The sequence below is a fragment of the Anas acuta genome, chromosome 2 (assembly GCF_963932015.1).
Source record: "Anas acuta chromosome 2, bAnaAcu1.1, whole genome shotgun sequence".
Lineage (NCBI taxonomy): Eukaryota > Metazoa > Chordata > Aves > Anseriformes > Anatidae > Anas > Anas acuta.
The window spans coordinates 50,168,135-50,190,889 of NC_088980.1; the positions used below are offsets into that span (position 1 = coordinate 50,168,135).

Sequence of the window (22,755 nt, forward strand, 5' to 3'; positions counted from 1 at the left end):
GGAGCCCATGGAGGTGGATCCACCTGAGGAGGAAGAGCTGATGGAGGTGGATCCACCTCCAAACCATCTGATGTGGCACAATGTCATCGTGCCAGGGCTCCCACCCGCGAGACAACACCACCGTCATCGCAGAGCCGCCCGGACTGCTCCATACTCCCGGCCCTGCCTCCGCCTCCACAGCTAGGGGGGAGAGGCCATCCTTTTACCACCTTGCAGGCTTGCCTGCACGATGGCTTCTTCCCCCATCCCCTGCCCCCCATCCCCGCCTCTTGTCCCAAGCTGTGGACAAGAGCGCACTCGGCTTCCTGTGGGCTGCTGCACCAGGGCGACAGGAGGAGCCCTCCGAAGGCCACGCTCGGCGTGGGGCATCTCGGTCTGAGGACGAGAAGGCTGCCCAAGAGGTGCTTGAAGACGAAGCCGCGCCCTGCATGGCAGTGCACAGAGAGGAGCAGCAGATCCCTCAAAACGGTGACGCAGACAGGTGCTCCTCTGAAGAAACACAAGTCTTCAGCTCTGCCAGAAAGAAGCACAGGAGTGCAGCAAAAAGTCCACTCAAGCTGTTTGGCTACCGGTTCTTCCCAAGGCTGGGCAACAAACTGGTAGAATAATCCTAATAAAAATAACAACAACCGCAATAAGAATAAACAACCGTGAAAGCACTGTCCTCTCTTCTTTGGTGTCATTTTTGCCACTGCCCCTGGGCTCCGACATCCTGTTCTGGTCTCCCCGGTACAGGAAAGATCCTGATGGGTGTGGAGTGGGCCCAGCTGACGGCACTGGAGGGATTGAGGGGCCGGGGCACACAGCATACAAGCACAGGCTGAGGGAACTCCTGTGGTCAGCACAAAGGAGAAAAGGCTCAGACTGCTTCCAGCTGTCTGCTGGGAGGGGGGGAGTAGAGAAGATGATGCCCATGCCTTCTCCGAGGGGCTCTGTGGCAGAAAGTTGAGTGGCACCAGGTCTATGTTTGCAGGTGAAGACAGCCCAGCTAGGAAAAAGGGAAAGATTGTCCCCACAAGGGTGCTCAGGCAGGACTGGTGCTCAGAAAGGCTGTGGAGTCTCTGTCCTGGGAGGTAGCTGACCTTGAGTGCACAAGGCTTGGTGTTTCAATCAGGGAATCACCAAATGGTTGGCGTTGGAAAGGACCTTAAAGAAAAGGCTGAGACCTGGGTCTGTTCAGCCTTGAGAAGAGAAGACTTAGAGGGGATCTTACTAATGTTTACAAATATCTTAAGTGTGGGAGACAGAGGGATTTGGCCAACCTCTTTTCGGTGGTTTGTGGGGACAAGACAAGGGGCTACAGCCACAAGATGGATCACACGGTTTCACACCAACATGAGAAAGAACTTCTTCATGGTGGGGGTGACAGAGCACTGAAACAGGCTGCCCAGGGAGGTTGTGGATTCTCCTCTGGAGATATTCAAGGCCCATCTGGACACCTAGCTTTAAAATAGCTTATTTTAAAACTATACTAAGCAAAAGAAATCAGCAACCCCACTACAAAAATATGTACCAAAGAACCAGAATCTGAAGTTTGAAACAGTGTTAGTGATTGGGTTTGGCATCTGGCTACAAATTAGTTTTAAAAATCACTTTAAATCACAAATGTCAGTCTCAGCGTCCACTAGTGCCAAACTTGGCACTGAGGCCAATGGCTCATCCTTGCTAGTCTCGCAGCTGAGCCATGGCCCACCTTGTGGACAATACAGAGAGAAGTGCAGTTTGTGGTGGAAACAAATAAACTAAAAGATATATTAGGCTGAATCCCATTCTGCAGTTACCTGAGAGTGTACAGCACAGGGAATGTTTCTGTCTGTGATATCAAGGGCATCCACTGCTCTGTTGAATGAGCTGTGATACGTGGGATGTTGCTCGAGGGAATCTTCTTTAGTCTGTCTGAAAATCTGTTTAGAACATAAGAGCAATGTTATTCTCTGCAAACCCCCAATCCGTTCAACAGCAAATCACTTTTTAAAACTCAGGCTGTTGGGACTAGTTTTAAAGCCCCATTTAGTTGAATGCTGAAAGGTACACCTTGTATTCAGTCCTCACCCTTTTTACTCAGATCCATGCAGAGCTCATGAAAAAGCAATGAAATTTTCAATGTGGGTGGAAGGAAGTTTTATGCTGCAGGAAAACCGAACCAAACCAAAACAAAACTTCATGTTTCAACTTTCATATGGAAAGCCTGTATTACCACCACCATTATCGACCCACCAGGTGTGGGACGACACCTGGAAGTCAGACATTTGGATGTGAATTAAGAGTGAGGAAAAGAGTAGCAAAGAACTTATATATTTGCAAGAGACACTGAGAAGAGATTCATGGGAAGCAAAACGTAAATTATATGTGTCTGTATGGAGTGTGTAAACGTACTGTGATCACACATGAAAAAAGAATCAACTTTTAGTAGATGGGGCTTCTGCTGTGTCTAAACAGCAATGAACCTGGAAGGACAGAACCAACCAGGGAAGATACATAAACCTGAGGTGGCTGTGTAGACAGTAACACCTGAATTGTTTTTCTGATTTCAAAGTTACCCATTCTGTGCTTGACAATATTGAATAAGAATAAAAATCCTTATAAACCAAGTCCCTTATAAGGCAGGAGATCATTAAAAATGATCATTTTAACTGCAATGAAACTCTTCTTCAGTAAAATGAATTTCCTTTAGGAATTAAGACTTCATAGATGAGAGAAAAGCAATGGGATGGGGAGGAAATGTAAAATATAGTCATTAGGGAGTTTGCTTTCAGGTCTTGATTTTCACTGTTCATGAATAGGGTTTTACACCTTTCTCTGCCAAATATTTAGCAGGGAAGCTGGCACAACTACAATAGGAACAGTCTCTCCATCTGAACCTGCAAGAAGCACCTGATGACAGAGTATATGAAAAAAAGCAGTGTGTAAGTCCACAAATAAGACACATGTGGCAAATAAAGACTCTCCTCCCTTCCCTCCCCCCCTCCATGCCAACTCTTGCTAATAATTGAGAAAATATCAGTTAATCCTTCACAAAAAATGAAGACTATTTCTTCAACAAACAAGGATGATTTGTATTGGGAAGATGGGTAGATTATGAAAAAAAATAAGGAAAAAATGACAAACATATAGTTAATTAAAAAAAGAAAACTAGTAAAGACCAGAGTCAGGAAATAGCAGTTTGTATCAATCTATTTAACTGATGGATAACAAGCTCCAGAGGGAGGAATTAAACTAGTTGCAAGAACCTTTGAGCCTCAGAAGAGAATTAAAAAGCATAACGTCTCATGTTGGGAAGACTGAATCATTCATTTTAGACAAAATAAAATTTACAGTTTTGTTTGGCAGCAATAAGTATTTTTTTAAAGACTAAGATACACATTTAGGTTTAATATTTGCAGCTTTCATGAAAGCAAACTTTGTGTTTCAGCTGATGGGAATACTTCAAGAAATAATATTGTCCTTAGTCCTACAGGTACACAGACAAACACACAATTGCAGAATCAGCAGCTTTCCAATTTTCTCAGACTTTTGAAACCACAGCCATTGAAGCTGCCCCACAAAACCACACAATTAAGAAACATTTTAAAAAGTACACCAGAAAAACACGAATAACCCCAAAGAAATACACAGGCCCAGAGTACAACCTTTCCCGCTTTATATCGTGGCTCAAGTGTACAGAATCTCACAAACCCACTGTCTAAACACAGTTAAATAATATATCAACACTAAATCTCCTTAGGCTGTGACAGGAGGCAATAATGTCAGTAAACAATATTTGCATAATTTAAGGCCCCTTTTAGCAGAACAGTGTGAAGCAGACACTGTGCAAATGAGGAGGCCAGTGAAATCAGACACTTTGCTACTCCTGAGCCAAATCACTGCTGAGAATTCATCAACAATCCATAATATGCAAAGAATGATGGAAGTGATTCTATACTGTGTATGATGTACAGGTGTCTTTAATTATTTTTTCCAAGCATGAGAAACAGCAGTCACTGGCTAGGTACCATTAAAAATAAGTAAGAAAATAAAAGGCTAGAACACAAGAACAACTGAAGTCTGGCAACAAAGAACTTCTGTGTTTCAAAAGAAAAAGGCACACTTAGTCAATACTGACTATAAATATGTCCTCTTCCATTTAGGGTGAGGTGAGAGGGAGGGTGAATGCACGGCTCTTTTGCACAAGCTTTTCCATATGCCCCTGATTATCCCCCAAGACGTGAGGAATGCAACTATCTGATGTGAAGAAGGATAAAAATCAGTAGGTTTTGTAAAACCTAACTGAGTTCTGCCATAGGTGGTTTGTGCCCAAGTTTACCATCCTTAATAAAAGATTTGATGCTTACTTTTTACTAAGTATCTGAATATCAAATAATGAACAAGATGCTATGAATGAACATAACACTGTTTATGACATTTTCCTGCAGTGAAAAAAAAAAAAAAAAAAAAAAAGCAGCTGAAGTTGAAGGCCCAAACATTTTTTGTTGTGAAGGGAAATCAGATTTTTCCTTCAGTGACTTGAATGTATTCCAGCTACAGAAATCAATAGCTTCAGCAGGTCAACAATACAGGGGTGCTGAGACTGAATCTTGGAGTGAACAGGCAGCTAATACTGAAAAAATGCCAAAGCTACATTGACATTATTGGTGGCACCCTGACCTGACACAGCAAACAGAGGAGGAGATGCTGGTTAAGCTTTCAGTAAAAACATCTGCAGTACTGGAAAAAATGCATAGCAGTAGCTGAAAAACCAAGGTATTATTAGCACTTTCTGTCAAAATGGGCTCTGTCAGGACAACACAACTGCTACAGATAGAAAGAAAGAGTACTGCTTTCCCTGGCTGATACAATCTCTGAAGAGCAGAAAAGGCAAATACTGGGTAGTAGTTAAGAATTTGTAGCTACAAAGCATACTGAAAAACATCTGGGTCAGAGAGCTGTCAAGCAAACCCCATTGGAAAGAGTGCATTTATTCATGAAAATTAAAAACTGGAGGACCACAGTGAGATGGGGAGCTGAAAAGAGGTCATGGAGACAAAAGAAATTAACAGGAAAAAGGAGGGGTGGTGGTGTTGTTCCTTTGTTGTGGAACTACTACTCCTTGACTAAGTAGCCAGAAAGGTGTGCCAAATTGTGTTCTGTTCTGTTTTTACAGTGCTTAGCAGAATGGACACCACTATCCAACTTATTTGGGACCAACGCTCCTGCTGGAAGATTCTCTCAGCAATCTAATTCTTGAGGTCAATTATCATGCCAAAAGAACTATTTCTGCAGGACAGTAATACCAAGCTCCTTAATACTAGGCATGTTTCTTACTTCCATTGAGAACACAGAGAGGGCAGTGGCACAGCCCTCTCCCCTATGCCATAATGAAACCCTTGCACCTGCATGCTGTGGCTTTTCAGAGCGTCCACTGTGTCCACCAGGTCATCAGCCTTGGTCACAGCCAAGCACGTATGCAGAAACCGTGGGGCAGCCCGCTTCTTACCCAGAAGTTGCCCAAGAAGAAGGGGAAGGACTCAGCTGCTATAAGCAATAAACAATTCATGCTCTTTCTTTTAGTTACCATCTTTGTAGTTGGTCTTGAGACCTACATTGGGAACGTGAATTGGCTCCTGTCAGCCAGAACCTCTCCCAAGCTCATTTCACCCCATCTGAGTCCCTCAAGGGAGGGAAGGCATCCCTAGGATGGTTAGCGAGGAGTTCATGTTCACTGAAACAATCCAATTAATCAGATTATGGAAAGTAGGCCATCAGAAGGGGAGGCATTAATTACCCTACTAGGCCAGAGTAATCACATAGGATATAAACTGGATGCCACTGCTGCAGAAGACATCTTCAGTTAAGAATGAAATTTAGGAGACAATGCTTTTGCCGTCTTACTCGAACTGAGCAACACTTTTGTGGTTTTATTGATTTCACTAGGATTTCCCCAGAGGACAGGTAATACTTAGCATCAGGAAGATGGAAAGAGTGGACTAGGACATCATAGCCACGTGGGCTGCAGTAGTATTTATGGATGCTTCACAGATCAAAGCTTCATTATACGAAGTATTGAGCAAACAAACCACGAAGCTCACCCGATGAGCTGCTACTTGCACATTTGTAGAAACAGTGGTGAATACAGATGGCCTGGCCTGTTGCTACAGTGCACTGGTAGCAACAAATCTGCAGGATAAGCAGCAGTCATAACATGCAAGTGACAGACCATGACCAAAGATTTTTGCATTTATCTTTATAGAGAAAAAAAATAATCAAGCCTAATTTCCTTTAAATGCATATCTATACAGCTGTTTTTGTTGCTTTTGATTATTTTCCAATTTCAACCAGTGTTTAATACATCCCTCTCCCCTGCCACACATTGCCTGTTCTGAACACTCTTTTCCCACTCCTCTTCATCCCGTATATACCTTTTATCAGGAAAACATTGCGATAATGTTTGAAATTTTATTTCTTGTTCCCTCCCACTACTATGCACAGGGAGCTCCTCAGACTGTAGCTCCATTTCAGTATCTGACATTACCTCCTTTCAGATCACAGTCACAATAAGTTGGTATTTATTTCACCGCTAAAAATACAAAATTTGTCCTATATAATGTAACAAAAAGTTTACTCTGTTAACAAAAGAGGCACTGTTGCTACTGAATAAGCAAAGTCTTATTTTCTGAGTTTAAACCTCGATGTAATTAAACAGAGAGGTTAATATTGCATTCCCAAGTAACACAGCTCTGCTAATGTCAATTATTCTTTGCAAACACTGTATGAGTTTTGATTAATGAAACAAATCAGTCCAACCTGCACCACTGCATAGGCCCATTGTACTTTATATGACCTTCAGGTGACTGATTGCCTGTTCCTTTCCCCAAAGGGTATTACCAGCTTTTTACTTTCTTGTTCAGCCTTTTCATAACCATGGACTGCAGAGAGTCAGCTGGAACAGTAACACCCAAAAAGAAAAAAAAATAGCACACAGATGGCTTTTAGCTCATGCATCAGGGCCCAGCCTTCACACATTCACTAAAATAAATAAATAAAAATAAAAATCTTCCTGAAGGAAAAGTTCTGAATGTCAAAGTAGAAAATAGTATATCCTCCACTATAAGATGCATAGTGGGAGGCAACACAGCAGTGACAACACCTGTTTGTCCTCCTGAAGCCTTCAAACTCTGTGATTATATTCTCTGATCATATTTCGACTTTAGCTAGGGGAGTCTGTGCTTCATGTCTGTTAAATTCATCAACATTTTCCTCACAGAGTTTGTACTGCACAAATAGGCCTTGCTCCTAAAGTGCCTCTAGCTATAGTTTGAGGTAGGTGGCTGCATCCTGGCAATGTTTTCAGCATTGCCCTACTAGGTAGGAAGGAGAACAGCTATAGTTTCACAGAGGCTACCAGGAGACTATAGCACTATGCTACAGATACTGTATGTACATTAGATATATTCACATCAGATGTAAAAGAGATGTTTTTACTGGGGACATTAGTATCTTTCATATCAAGTTCTCATTGATGCAATGTCAAACAGAGGTAGAAGAGGTTTTTTAATTTCATTTCTTTAATAAAGACAAAGAGAAAAAACATATATTTCTAAAAGCCTTGAAAGACAGATTAGCTTTTTCCACCAAATATTCATATCTAATTTGGAGAAATTAGGGTTACCTATATGACAAAGTTTACTCAGCACAAATTGTTTAAGTAAGTCAAGTGCCATACCACCCATCTGCTAATCACAGGGTCTGACTTGTTATATGAGACATGGGGCTGATAGGACTACCAGGCACTTTTCAAAGTGTACATGTAACCTTACTGAACATTTTCATGTTTCATATAACTGAATATATTTGCATGGTCCAGCCAAAACAGCTCAGAAATCTTTGGAAAAGTGCAAAGGAAAAATACCCCCAGCCTTACTACTTTCCTGTTTGTCTTCAAGAAGCGGGAGGAACACTCGTGCTGGTACTACATGGCCATTGCACTGCCTGACAAATTTGATTCAGCAATACAAATGTAATTCAGTTCAGCAATGGGCCCAAATTCACATTTTCACTTGATTGGCCAGAGTATATGGAGTTTATGCTTTCAGCAGGACAAATAACAACTTGATCTGACAGTAAGGCAAACAGTTGAAATAGCAACTGCTCAACATTTTGGAACAGATTTGAAGTGCTAGTGTGAGCTCATACTGTGTCAGCACTCTGCAGTATGTGGCTAAGGCATTTTTGATGGGAGACCATGAAATCAGACTTACTGCCAAACAAAGTAACTCATACAGCACCCCTGCTACTATTGCTTTTAACCATCTCCTATCAATTTCGGTCTTGGAGAGCTGGGAAAGAAAGGCTTAGAGATTGCTCCAGACTTTATTGTCCATCAACACATTCATATTATGGGTGGCCATACACCCAAGCAATTGAGCCAGAGAACTGGGCCATGCAGTTCCTCACAACCTCAACTTCAGAGTTCAACTGAAAATACGTTTAATAGTGCCTTAGGGACTATTAAAGGGAAAAACAGAGGGAAAAACAAATGTGCACAATCACAATTCAAGTTGTGCACACAAACTACCTCTGTTTCCCTCCACAAAATCCCAGACTAAAACGATTTCTAGAGCACACAGAGATCCAAATTCACCTACAGAAAAATCTGTGTGAGTGACACCACAGACAAACATGGTTCGGTCTTTGCTTTTCTATCCTTCCCTCTTCAGACTCCAATACAATGCCAGCTGGTCTCAAAATGCAACAGTGATATTTTCTTGGCAAGGTTTCGTATAACATGTTCAAGAAAATCAGTTATTAGAAACACAGCCCACCTGGTGCATATGCTCTTCCTCACTCCAAAATTAGTTGTGGTATCAGACAGAAGGGAAATAACAGAAGGATCAACTTGTGACTTGCAGGTAATGGCAGTCTCATCAAAAAAACAAGGCATATAACACCAGCATGGGTAATTATATGAACCTAGGATACCCCAGTAAAAATCACAAGAACACAGGAGCTGTAATCTTCCTAAATATTTGCCTCTCATTGAAATAAAAGCATTAGACTTCTAAATGGTAGTTTAAAATAAAGGCAATAATTTGTTTCCAGCTGGTACAATCATTTAATAAAATGCCTGCTGTGTCTCCAGGAATAATATTCTTCTTTCCCTGGCAACAAACATAATTACCCTGGTTTTGGACCACCAGTTAAGTCCATCCCCAAAGTGTTCTCACTCTAAGTGCAAGATATTCAAAAAGAATAATTTGCCATATGGAAGATAAGAAATTTTAAAAAGCATCCTGAAATATGCAAGTGAATTGGGAAAAAAAATCTAGCAGAAGGCTGAAGCCACTTCCCTGTTATAATTATTCATCCAACGTTTTAATAATAAGGAAAAAACAACAACAAAAACACAAAACAAAACAGTCCTCTCTCTTCTCAATGAAATTAAAACTCCACACTTTGTAGGTGTTAAACTTAGCACCTTCAAGCTATAAGGAGGTAAGGAGAAGAGAGAGCCTCCAACTGGCACTAGACTGGATGAAAATACTACCCTGAGCTGTAGTTAACTATCTGACTGACATTAAATGGCATTGTTTGTCAACAGCCAAAGAAGAATGAGGTGCTAGGTGTTGCTGAAGGGTTAATGTAGCACTGTTTGTAAGGCTGTTTTTAAAAAGATGTCATTTACGTAATGTATAATAGCTATTTCTCTTCTCCAGGCTCCAGAACAAATATTTGAGTAATAAAAATAAAAATGATTATATTGTTTTTCTTTCCTAAAGCACAAATAAGAGAAGAGAGAGGAATAAAACTGTCTATGGCAGAACTGTCCCAGTAGTACAATACATTTTTCAACATTTTGATGAAGCAGCTTGTTTGGACAAAATAGCTGTGTGTTTATGAAACAATGTTATTTAGCACTTTAAGCCTGGAGCTGACATGCATTGTTCCCAAGCAGTGTGATGAAGTTTGAATAGTAAAAAGGACGTACTTTGTTTTCCTTCTCCCCACATAGCTTTAAAAATGAAACGTAAGATCAGGAGAGATACATTTAATGGCAATTTTTAGAGAATCAGTCAAAAGCAGCTTCATAATAGCTGGAATGCAGCAAGGTGATCATAACTCAAGCACACGCGCCTTACAAAAGAAGCATATAAGGATGAGGAGGACAGGAATAACTACAGGTACTACAACTCAATGAGATGAGAAATTCATAGTCCTCACCAAACAGATTCATCACTCCTCTAGGAGAAATGTAGCAGCAATGTAAAAGGGGTGGTAAATAAATACTTCAGGAAACTTTGTTGAGCAACAAAGAACTGCATTATAAAGTGTATATAACGACATGCATATAACAATGCAAAAGTATATTCAAAACCCAGATATTTATTACAGACTACAGCCTTACTGGAAAATAAATAAATGAAAATAATAATAATGTCTTGCTCACTGTCAACATCCAAGCTTTTGATTAAATAACTGGTCTGACTTTTCATGCTTCCAGCAGTCTGAGAACAGCGACAATTAAAAAATTTGCATACATTTCCCAAAACGAGCAACACCCAGGTTTCTTTGCTAGCCCCTTTACAGATGTATGCTTTTGCCAAAGCAGTGCTAATTCTCACAGCATGTTGCTGCTGCAGAAAGGAAAGGTCCTCAGGCTGTTCTAGTCCAGACTCACTGGGGAAAGCTAATGGCACTCCACCCCTTGCAGTGCAGTTGCAGCAGGGCTGTCCTTGCCACCTTCTTAAAGCCTAATTGCAGAAACACAGAAGGGACCTACCTGAGGTGGCCTGAACTTCCTCTAGCTGGTCTCATCAGCTGCAGCTGGGCACAGCCGTACCCAGGCTGGCTGGGGGCTGTGGCACCCTGCAGTTCCAGGTACGTCTATCCAGGCAAGATGCTGTTCCTTTAGCTACCCCCACTACTTAAGCTTTGGCACTGAAAGCAACTTGGAATGTAGCAATTACCTTGAAACCCTGGGCAACTTCACCGCAATCTCAGCTGAAGAGATATTTCCTATAGTACAAACTTTCCCCTGTAATCTCTCCCTCTCCTTTTAAAATGAACTTGTTACAGTCCTGTGCTGTTTACTTTCTTGTCTTCAGACAAGGATCCACACACGTACCACCTTTTCCTGTATTACTCAAATTCATTTCTCCTTGAAGGGAATAACACGTACAAACTCCAGCTGATGTAACGTGCAGTAACCTTTAATTTAAGTTTAAAAAGTCAGTAGGAAACATAAGATCCATGGTTCTGCTTATTCCAGTGACTTGTGTTCACCAAGTCTCTTTACAGTGGAGCTGGCCAAATGTGAAATACTAATTGGGCTTAATTAAAGTATTTCATGAGAATGTATGCACTTTGTCTAAATTCAGTGAAAATTATATAAAAAAGGAACACTCTTATAAAGGTCAAAATGTTTCGTTTTGACATTTAAATTCTTTAGTATAAGTGACACGATTGTGGGGGAATCACAACCTATTGTACTTCATGCATATAAAGAGGACATTCTTTTCTAGGGAGCTCAAAGTCTAAATGGACAAGAAAATAAACAGGGTTATAACATCCAAACATAGGACTAGACTGTAATACCTCGATTCACATTAAAGAATAATTTTTTATATAAATAATCCCACTGACATTAGGACTACTGATGAAATAAAGGACTTTATATACCCAAAAAAAGATGATGGGCTTAACCCAATCAGGTTTAGGAAATGCAGATATCCCATGCAACCTGTGATTTGAATATATTTGGTGGCTTTAATTCTTTGTTACTTCTAGTTTCATCATAACCCCTAAAGATTCCACTCTGTGTTTACTTTGGCCAGTTTCAGCCAAAAGCCTGAGGCTTCATCCCTTCCTAATCTTTCACAAAGTGATGAGGTGCAGCTGTTCAGATCTGCTTTCCAGAGATTTGCTAGTCCTCCCTCTACAAAGTCTCTTCTGAAAGTGATTGAGGAGGGATAATTGGTATTAAATAACTTCAGGGAAACAAACTATTCTGAATGGCTACAGCTCATGATCTTCTTACAGAAGGCATAATAATAATAAAAATAATAATAATTACTGAGTGAGAGAGAGGGATACTGAAATTTAGTGCTCACAAGTAACTTTGCAGAGACTCTGGCATCTACCAAGTCTCTAATTCATCATAGTTTCAGAGCTGCTCTATAGCTTTTCCCATCTACAGATTTATATGTTCTGCTTTTGGTAAGGCTTTTCAGTCCAAGCCAGTGGCCCTTCTGGAGAAAGACCGATCTCTTCCAGCAGCCTTTTTCTCTCTCACTGGCTGGATCCAGCCTCCTCATCTTCCTGCGCTAAAAGTGAGCGAAGTACATAACAGCAATAATCTAGCTCCTTAAAGCATTCTTTATATTTTCATATAGTAGGAAGAAACATGAACAAGCGGTGAAGCCAGCATGTTGCAATGACAACTCAAATCCTTGGCTCTGCTGGTGAGTTATCAACCTATTTCTAGAGTGATGTTTTGAGTGATGATTTTGATGATGTTGTGAGTGTTGTTTTGTTAAGGGCTTCTCTTTGGTGGGAAGCAGGTATATGCAACACCTGCCTCTTTCACAGAGGTCAAGCAGCTCCAACACAGAAAATAAGCTATTGTAGATGACATCCATCAAATTCTAACCTGTAACATACAAAGACCTTTAAATCTATTGTCTTCATCTGTTTGCCATGACTCTGAAATCAGTAACCTTTCAGGGTAAGATTCCAGCTTCAATGACAGCAGTGATGAACTTTCTCATTGGTGTGTATGGAGCAGAGACTTCACTCTCAGTGCTCAAGATTACAGAATTACCAAGCAGTCAGGTTTGGGGTGACCTCCCAAAGTCAGCTGGCTCAGCTCCCTGCTTGAAGAAGGGCCAGCTTTGCAGCCAGAGCTTGGTCAGCATAAAATCTCTGCTATACTATAAGAAGACGAAGAGTGGATTGCTTTGTCTTACTGGAAGAGGCTTCCAAATGAAAGCAACATTTTAAAGTAAATTCTGGGGAAAAGCCTGAAGTAGCAACCCCTTCCTTTCTCCTTCTAGTTTATTTATTAATACAGTCTCTGTTATATACTCTTAAGTATAAAGATTCGACCACTCCAAAACCACTTATTCTTTCACTGCAGCACAGGCACCTCCTGCATGAGAAGTTCCACAATCTGCTTTTTGCACATGCTCCTGCCCTCAGAAGCTGCTTTTTGCCTCCAGTCCTCAGCAACCCAAATCCTGTCTCTCTGCCTGCCCACAGCTGATTTCCTTCTCTCTCCCTCAGGCCCAACACTCAGCTTCTCCCCTTCCTCCCCCAGGGTACAGCAACATCACTGCAGTGCCTGAACTAACAGCAGATTTATTAGGTTGGCCTCTGCTCCACTTCAAATTCCAGCTTCAATATTAGCGTGTCTCATTAGCGTGCACACGTGGCCAGCTGAGAAGCAAAGGAAACACAGAAATCATTCAGCACTCCCATTAACATCGTGACATTTTAAAATTTTGCCTTAAGTGCAGACATGAGGGGGAGACTAAGGCATTTTATCTGTACCTAAAGAAATCAGTGGCAAAATTTGCCTAGTCTAATCTATGCAGCACACAGGTCTGTTATCTACCGCAAAAAAAAAAAAAAAAAAAAAAAAAAAAGTGAGATAAAACAAATAGCCCCCAGCAGAAATGCTGTGAAGAAACCCTCCGGTCAAACGTGTCATGAGAAATGCAGCACGAAAAAAACAGGTTTTCCCCAGCTGAGGGGAAGGACAGAAGTGTAGAAAAGAGAGGTTACACTTCCATTTTTGGGAATGGTTCACTGTGGTTTTAAAGAACAAAAAATGTGGTGTGTCAGCCACTGGCAGAGGAAAATGGTAAGTTATACTATTTTCAGCTATAGATCTAAACCTTTGTTTAGTTTGGCTTCTTCCCCAGTCAGGTTTCTTCTTAACCTCCTGTCCTCAGCAATGCTACTCCCTCCTCCTTTACTATTACGCAGCAAGGCACTTAAAGCTGAAGACATCCTTGGGGGGGTGTGGGGGGGGAGGGCACACGTTTTGGCTCAGAAAAAAAACAGCTAACTTAAAAGATACCCTAAGCTCAGGGTGAGTCCCACCTCCTGTGTGTGCTTGAGGAGTCTCTTCTGATAGTGTCTGTACATGTAATACGAAATACTGGGGGTTTCTCATAAGGGCCGCAGGGCGATGCTACATTTACTCCGACTGAATTTTGAACACTGGTTCCACTTACCTATCACCACACATCCTGGAATTTAGCACCTCTGACTTTTTTGTGTTCACAAGCATATTTTGGGGAAAATATTACTAATTATACTGCACATGTAAAAATGTGCTTCTCATGGAAATTACAGGCAATTTCAGACTCAAGACCAAACAAACAAACAAACCTCTTTGTGGGAAAATAAAATGGGAAAACATAACATAGGAAATATTACAGAAAATCACCATTCTCTTGTGTTCTTTTGTCACAAATGCTCTCCTCTGGCTTTAACCATGTGCTTCAGTTTTGATGATACAAAAGGGAAGAATTCCTGCTGCTTCTTCTTGCATGTCAATAGCATTAGTAAGCATCACTGTCTCATCACTGTCTGTAATCTTGTCTTGATGATGACACCAGATGTCAGCTTCATACAAGCATTCAATTAACTTTTCAAATACCACAAGGGTTTAATTTTATTTGTTTTTAATGTAATATATATATATATATACATTCTCTATAAATTAATGCATATGCTTTTACAACTGTTTTGGAGCTATCTATATCTCACAAGTAAAAAAACAGCACTATGAATCAGTCATGTGTAAACACAGTGAAACCTACAAAAGGATTTTGACATTAAAAATGCTCCTAATGCCACATTTCACTTCTGGTGTTCAGCCTTCCCATGGAGCCCTTCTCTTTCCAAAGTTATGTGCCCTGCTTCAGTGCTTGGCTTTGAAACCAAGCCTCCAACGTTTTGGCAGTAACCCTCCAACTCTCAGAGTAATGGGTATCTACGTTGGTGTACGCGTTCCTATGGGACACTGTTTTGAGAGTTTTAGCAGTATCAAAGAGATGGTTCAGTTCTACATGACATGTTTAGCTCTTTCTATAATGGACCAACACATAAAGCAAGAGTCCCACTTCCCTGGCCTAATACTCCAACCTCCTGTTCCTGGCACTGAGCAAACCTCTAAAGAGATGTAGACCATCAAAGGGTGAGTGCTTCCCTGCTAGTGTGACTCCCTGCACTGCCTCACTGCAGAAGCAAAGGAAGTGGCAGCAAGGTAATTGCCTCATTTGGAGGCACCAAGCCTTTACACTGGTTTAATGTTATCCATAAAGTGCATCTGTGGCCCTTCGTGGATTTATTCCTTTTCTTTTAGGTTTCTGGCAAAAGGATTTTCAACCCAATCCAGCCCTGTAATGCTAAATTAGATACTTAGAGGTGGTCAGTGCTAGCACAGGAGGGTGTTTATGCTTATTTAGACAGATGTTTACCACTTGCAGTACCTGTGACCCTTCCTTCTTTGCTCATTTACTTCATCCACTCATCTCAGTATCTAGACCTCAGTTTGGAGGCTTTGCACATTGACTTCTTGCTCCCATCTCTTAATCTGTTGACTGCTGATTTTCTTTAGCCTAAACTTCTCCCATACCATTCTTCTTTCTAGGACTGGTTTCCTCATGCTCTAGACGCAGGAGACAAAATACCATTCACCACAGTGACAACAGAGGAGCCTCCACTGCTCTATCAATAGATTAAACCTCAGGAGCATCCTGTCCCCCGTGGGACCTCCATGAAGGCTCCACATAACTGGCATTCCAGACAACTCGCACTTGAGACTGCCTCCCACAGAGAGTGCTGTGAGTCAGCTTTGAGTGGCGAATACTGGAAATAGAGCAATGCCTGTATTAACACAGCCATGCAGTGTGCATGGGACTGTGGTTTCAGACAGGTCGCTTGCAATGGCCACATCCAGGTATCTGTCTGAAAAATTCCCCACCTTTTCTAGTTTGGCAGTATTTTTCAGGCAGAAGTAGGTTCTCTTTGGGAGGAAAAAGCTGTCAAAAGAAAGCACACAGACTGAATTGCAATACTGGATTAAAAAACAACACAGTGTTCACAAGACCAGGAATGGCAATTCTCCAAGCTGGAGGTGACCCTGCCTTCAGTACAACATATCTCATGCTCTCTTTGGGAGGGAAACCATCACACTGATGGATGTGCACCATGCTATCATTAGAAAGCAGGGGAGGGAACCTCACTGCCCCTGGGATGAGGAGAAAGACATATTCAATGCCAGAAAGGACGTGGTAAAAAGCGCCATTAATACTATTATTGAAAGGACTTCTACCACCATGGACTACAAACCTGAGCCATCCAAACTGAGCCTGGTACATCCTTCACCTTTTTTACCTATCCTTTTCCCCTAGAACTAACTAAGGACATGGTCGAACTTTCTGAAGTCACTAGGCTAAGGCTGCAGCCACAATGGGAGGAGCAGGGAATGCATCTGCTGATCAGACAGATCACTGCACTTGCCTTGTAAGAGTGGGTATTGCATGGGAAAAAGGTTGACAGACAGAAAAGTAGATGTGGGAGGTCTGATGATACAAACCTGGTACAACCAGCACAAGTGTGTATAAATAATACCTGACAATCAGCGAGACTTTAGAGTCTGATAGAAAAAAAAAAATAAATCATAATGGTTATTAATAATCGAGGCCCTTCTCAAAGTGCCCTGGGGCACTATGTGGAATACTTCGTCAAGGACTGTGGCAAAGTGTGGCAGTGATCCTGTCCTGCACATCTAAGGCAGCGGCTAGCCGGTAATCTGCAAGAGACCAGCGTTGGCGCCGGGGTTATCAAATCAAGTCCTAGAGATAAGGTGGCTGACTGGCCCTGCAGTAACTGCTGAGAGGCTGCCTCTTGCTGCAGTGTGTTTGCGTTTCTGCCTCATGCTTCTTCCCTTCACCTGGAGCTGCCTCAGCATGCTGGGATGGCTGAAGGGTGGCAGGTGGGATGTGGTGCCGGCAAGGTACTGGGGAGCATCAGTTCACTGTACAGCATGGGTGGCCCAGAGGGCTACTTTGGCAGCTCCTCAGACTGACAGACATGGGGCAACAAGCAGGAGGGAGCTGAGATTGACCTAATGGGGCAGTGTGGACATAACCACAGGTCTCCCACAGCTGTGCCTCTTTGCTCTGTTCAGTACAGGAAGAGACCCCAACCCTTCATTTGCTCAGTTGGTCTCCCCACTCAGCCAAGCTCTCTAAATACACTTATTCCATAACAGTCACTGGGGTAGTGCAGCAGGAAGGGCACAGTACAGCACAGCCTGTCACAGCTAGTAGGAAATATGTTACACCAGATAAGTTCTGAAGTCCAGACTCTGTTGAAATCTGCAGGGTAAATTTATATTCCACCCGTTTCTCTTTCCCCAGTTTTCCCATTTTACAGTATATTTTAAAGTACATTCTTTCAAAACATAGACAGTTTTTTTCTTTCTTCACTGCAAAGGGCCGTTGTTATTTCAATAATCAGTTTTTCCCCACGTGCCCTAACACCCTCTCACAGCACTGTCATTATCACAACTGTAGCAGCACCTCAGAACCTATGTACAGGCAATGTATACTAACTGATTTAATGGTCTTAACTACCAAGACTGCAAAGGTTTCCCCACCCACCCACCCTTTTTCTACTGTTTGCTCCATTTGCTGTCCAAATGTCAGTGTTCATTGTCTGCAAAATGACTGTTGAACCAATGATTATGGTGTGGCGTATTTCCTTTGAGTGACAGTGCCTGCACAATGACTTTTCTCCAATACACCCAGCAGTCAGCATTAAGTATTCTTGGCACGTAGCCTGAATAACAACACACACTGTCAGCTGGAGACCTGCCAGCATTGGAAAGTCCCTTAGTTCCAGGAGCTAAGATTAATTGCCAGCTATTCTTAACATTTTCTCACCACTCCACCCAGTTTCTTGGGTCTTCCCACCCACTACAATCCTACAAGTGCCTTTGTGGAGTTTCATAAAACTTCCTGAGACAGTTTCGGATGAGTGGAGAGCACTTAAACTCCCCCATGAATTGACTGACTTCACATGCCAACAGTGCTTTCCTTGACTGTTACAGATGGGGGCTTAACCAGGTACAGTTCTGCCTCTATTACCAATTAAGACTCCACCTGGATAAGTTTGTCTCTGAGGCAGGGGGTGGAGAATACCAGATTTAAAAAAATAAGCAGCAGAAAGCACTCCTGTAATCTACCTAGCCCCCTCTTTTAAACCAGGATATGAAGGCAAATCCTGTGAGATGGTGAACATCACCAACTTTCATGAAGTACAGATGAGATGAGGGCAGTTACACCAAAAGCTACAGGCTATGGACATCTCACTAATAAGCCCAAGTTTATACTTCTGGTGGAAAAGCACAGAAGGAATAATAATATCACCTACTTCTTAGCATGGATCAGCCTTTTCCTCATGCAGCATTGCTCTCTGAACAAGAAAGAGGTTTCACAATTGTGAACCACAATCCCCTTTTCACCAAGGACTCTAACTATGATGAGAAACAGGGGGGGGAAAGACACACGGGAAACAAGAAAGTCTCTCTTCTGGCATTTCCAGCTCAAAGAAAAGCAGGAGGTATGAAAAATCTTCACATACTTTTCACTTTGGCTTTCCACCCACAGTGGTTAGGATCAGCTTTGAAGAACCACCAGAGTTTTTGATCAAAGTTTTCTGGATAAGACAGCTTGGCCCATTAAGGTAGAATGACTTTTTTTTTTTTTTTTTTTTAAATGAAAGGTGTGGGTTTTCCTTAAACAGATGCTTGTGAAGGCATCTAACTCCTCAAGGCTTGAGCATCCTGGTTTAACCAGTTTTAGGCAGTGCATCAGTTCTGTGATAGAGCTTACTAAGAAAAGAGCAGTTCATTTGCTCTTTCTCTAGCAAGTTTTTCTCCAGTGTTTCCTAGCTCACTTGCTATTATATTTAGGACTGATCTGAGTCAGGAACTTTGACAGAGGCTTTATATTAGTCACCAAAAAAGACTGTTAAGTTGCCCATTTCTATTTTAGACCTTTGGCTCCAACCCCAGACTTTCAGCTCTTACAGTAAGCAATGCCAGACCGTTGTTTTTGTATTAGGCACCTATAGAAAAATAAAACAAAACAAAAAGCTAAGAAGTACTTGCAAAACATTTCAAGTAGCTGCCCATGCAAAACATATTCCCCAGCTATTCTGGCTGTATCATTTCAACTGCAAGATTACAATACTTATAACTGCATCTGTATCTTTACAAGCTGAGCAGCTACATCTGAAAAAAAACTCTCAAAATCAAACAAGCAACAAGACATCATCAGGCTAACCTCCAGACAACTTTCCAGTACAGTTTCCATAATAGCTCATGTGCGCAAGCAGATGCAGATCTTTATTGTTCAATTATCTGATTAAAATACAATGCTTTTCAAAAATGATTGCTCACAGGTAAAGAGACATAGCCACTTAGGCTCTCATTCAGTCTTGGTTTATATTAAGTGGTGTTTTGAGTACACTGTCAAAAGTACCAGATCTACTTTAATCCTCTAACACTTTAAGCTAATGGATTATTAATCATACTTATCTAAAAGGAGCTCCACTCACAAAGTATTATTTCAACATAAATATCGAAGTAACTAGGTGTTAATTAACATACTTTTTGAGATTCAGTTATTAAGGTTGAGCTAAGGAAGCAAATGAGTTCTTCTGATCTTCATAAACATGATGGAAAACTAGTAATAGAAAAAATAATTTACAAAACTTGTAAATTATATTGGACTTGGAAAGCTATAAGGCTGAATTACAGTAGTAAAAAAATAAAAAATATAAAAAAAATAAAAGCCAACAGTGTAAAATTTGGAAACAAACCACCTCAAGTATTTGTGAACTGATGAAGAAATTTTGGTACCAGAGTGATTCAAACTGCTGGAAACATTTTGGAAGTGGGACACATTTTTTGCAGCAACCTGATCAAAATGCTGTTGTATTACCAGGAATGAAAACTAACATTTTGTGGAGAGCAGTCCGTTTAGTTACATGATGGTCAGTATGATGTGTGTTTCTGATATTTTGGAAGTGCCACCTTTGCTCACTGCAGCAATTTTAATTGCTAGAGGCCTATTCTCTCTTCTCTGATACCCACTTTAAGATTTCAAGGAAGAAGCAGCACTTTTTCCAATCACAGGCACCCTCTGATAGAGGTTAAAAACAGGACACAGGAAGGTTCCCACACACCCCATCCCTATCCTCAAATACACACTCCACCAGTATCCAGTAACAAGCACCATGCACTTAAACAGGCACTTTGCCCTTCCATAAGGCCCAAATTCCCTCATTGCTGCTGGCAGAAAGAGGAACCAGGCTCAGCAGCTCACCTGGAAAGGCAGTAGATACGGGTGCTGACTCACAGGCCGCTTGCAAGCAGTGCTCTGGGGGGCAGCAGGTATATCAAGGATCACCCCAATGTACCTGCACACTACTGACACTGCAGCACTGCGCTTGCAGGATCTCCACAGCTCTCTGTTATCCTGCCAACTGATGGAAGATCATCCAAAGCTATTAAAAATGGAAAAGAACACCTAAAGCTTCTCCCAAATATATTTCCATATCCATACAAGCAGTCAGTTGTTAAATGTAACATTTTTAAACTAAGCCAATTAGTATATCAACACTTCTGTCTTCTACAGTAGCATTTGTCTGGGGGACCTCTCTTTCTGGGGAAGAGCAAGCAGATTTGAGAGAGTGGACTCGTTCTCTATGATCCTTGAGGAATATCCTTCCAATTCTGGATATTCTGTCATTCTAAGAAAACTTCCCCATGGACCTTATGGCAGTTCACCCTAGAGGCATGGCTATTTACATGGTATTGATGCATTTCAGTTTAGTCTTTGAAAAATAAAATGATGTGCTCTCTCTCTTTTTAAAAATTTTCAGTTTAGTGGCCATTACTGTCCATTTAATAATCACATCACATATGTTTTCAGATCCACAAAGTAAATAAATAATGTCATTTGATACACATAACACTAACTTCCCTTGAAATAACATTATTATTGTAGCAAGACTTCCGTTCAAGAAAGTTGATGACCTCTTCTGCAGTGGAAGATGGATACAATCTTCATGGAATCATAGAACGTCTCAGGTTGGAAGAGACCTTAAAGATCGTCTAACTCCAACCCCCCCTGCCTTTGGCAGGGATGCCACCCACTAGATCAGGTTGGACAAGAACCAAAAGTTGTTCAGCCTGGCCTTGAACACCTCCAGGGATGGGACATCCACAGCTTCCCTGGGCAACCTGTGCCAGTGCCTCACCACCCTCTTAACGTCTAATCTAAATCTATCATTTTTTAGTTTAAGTCCATTCCCCTTGTCCTGTCATTATCTACATGAGTAAAGAGTCCTTTTCCCCCCTTTGTGTGGGACCCCTTTAAATACTGAAAGGCTGCAAGGAGGTGTCCCTGGAGCCTTCTTTTCTCCAGGCTGAACAGCCGCAGCTCTCTCAGCCTTTCTTCACAGGAGGTGCTCCAGCCCTCTGATCATCTTTGTAGCACTCCTCTGGACTTGTTCTAACACGTCCACATCTTTCTTTGCTGGGGGCCCCAGACCTGGATGCAGTACTCCAGGTGAGGCCTCACAAGAGCAGAGCAGAGGGGGACAATCACCTCCCTTGGCCTGCTGGCCACCCCTCAGTTGATGCAGCCCAAGATGCAGTTGGTCTTCTGGGCTGCAAGTACGCACTGCTGGCTCATGTCAAGCTTCTCATCCACCAGAACCCCCAAATCTCTCTCCACAGGGCTGCTCTCAATCAATTCTCCCAGTCTGTGCTCATGTCTGGGATTGCCCCAACCCAGGTGCAGCACCTTGCATTTGAGCTGGCTGAACCTCATGCAGTTCACATGGGCCCAGTTCTCCAGCCTGTCCAGGTTCCTTTGAATGGCATCTCTTGCTTCTTTGGTATCAAGTGCACCACTAAGCTTGATGTCATCTGCAAACTCAATACCATTGTCTATGTCATTGTTGAAGATATTTAAAAGCACCAGTCCCAAGACAGACCCCTTAGGGACAGCGCTCATCACGCGCCTCCACCTGGACATAGAACCATTGACCACTACTCTCAGGCTGCAGCCATCAAGCCAATCCCTTATCCACCAGATGGTCCACCCTTCAAATCCATATATTTCCAATTTAGAGATTAGAATGTTGTGTGAGACCATGTCAAAAGCCTTACAGAAGTCCAAGTCGATGACATCAGTCAGTCTTCCCATGTTGACTGATGCAGTCACTCTATCATAGAAGATGATGTTCTTCCTTACAGAAGGATACAAACCTAAAGAAACTCATTACCGCCCCCCAAACAAACAACAACAAAAAACTACACAAAGTATGTCAAAGAAAAGGACAGAAGATTTTTGTTCATATTAAATCAAAAATAAGACATTACAGTTACTAGCAAGGTCACCTTCTCCCTGCTCAAGTCCTCTGTCACTAATACAATGTGAAAAGAAAGTGTAAGACCTTAGAGTCATTTATCCTCTGGCTCTGTTTTTCACTAATTAATTAAATGAGTGAAAAACAGGAGTTCAGGGCCCATAGATCAGCATCAACACAACATATTTCGTAACTGTACTGTGAGGACAATTCTAAAAGCCAGTTGCAGCATACTTATTAAAGAGGCCTTCTGATGTAGCCCCTTATAGCAAAAACCTGCTGGATGCCCAGATTACTCAGTTACACCTCATTAAATTATAT

The 22,755-nt window shown here is 41.8% G+C and overlaps 1 protein-coding gene across 5 annotated transcripts in view; it reads right to left on the minus strand.

Moving 5' to 3' along the window:
* CDKAL1 (CDK5 regulatory subunit associated protein 1 like 1) overlaps positions 1–22,755 on the minus strand; it is a 495,974-nt gene that overhangs the window by 19,097 nt on the left and 454,122 nt on the right. For 4 of the 5 annotated variants that reach the window (XM_068674727.1, XM_068674724.1, XM_068674723.1 and 1 more), the window contains one exon: positions 1,782–1,904. In XM_068674727.1, the coding sequence (XP_068530828.1) occupies positions 1,782–1,904 (123 nt within the window). Of the gene's footprint in view, positions 1–279; positions 611–1,781; positions 1,905–22,755 lie in introns of those variants that run through there. The other variant, XM_068674726.1, reaches the window with a different exon arrangement.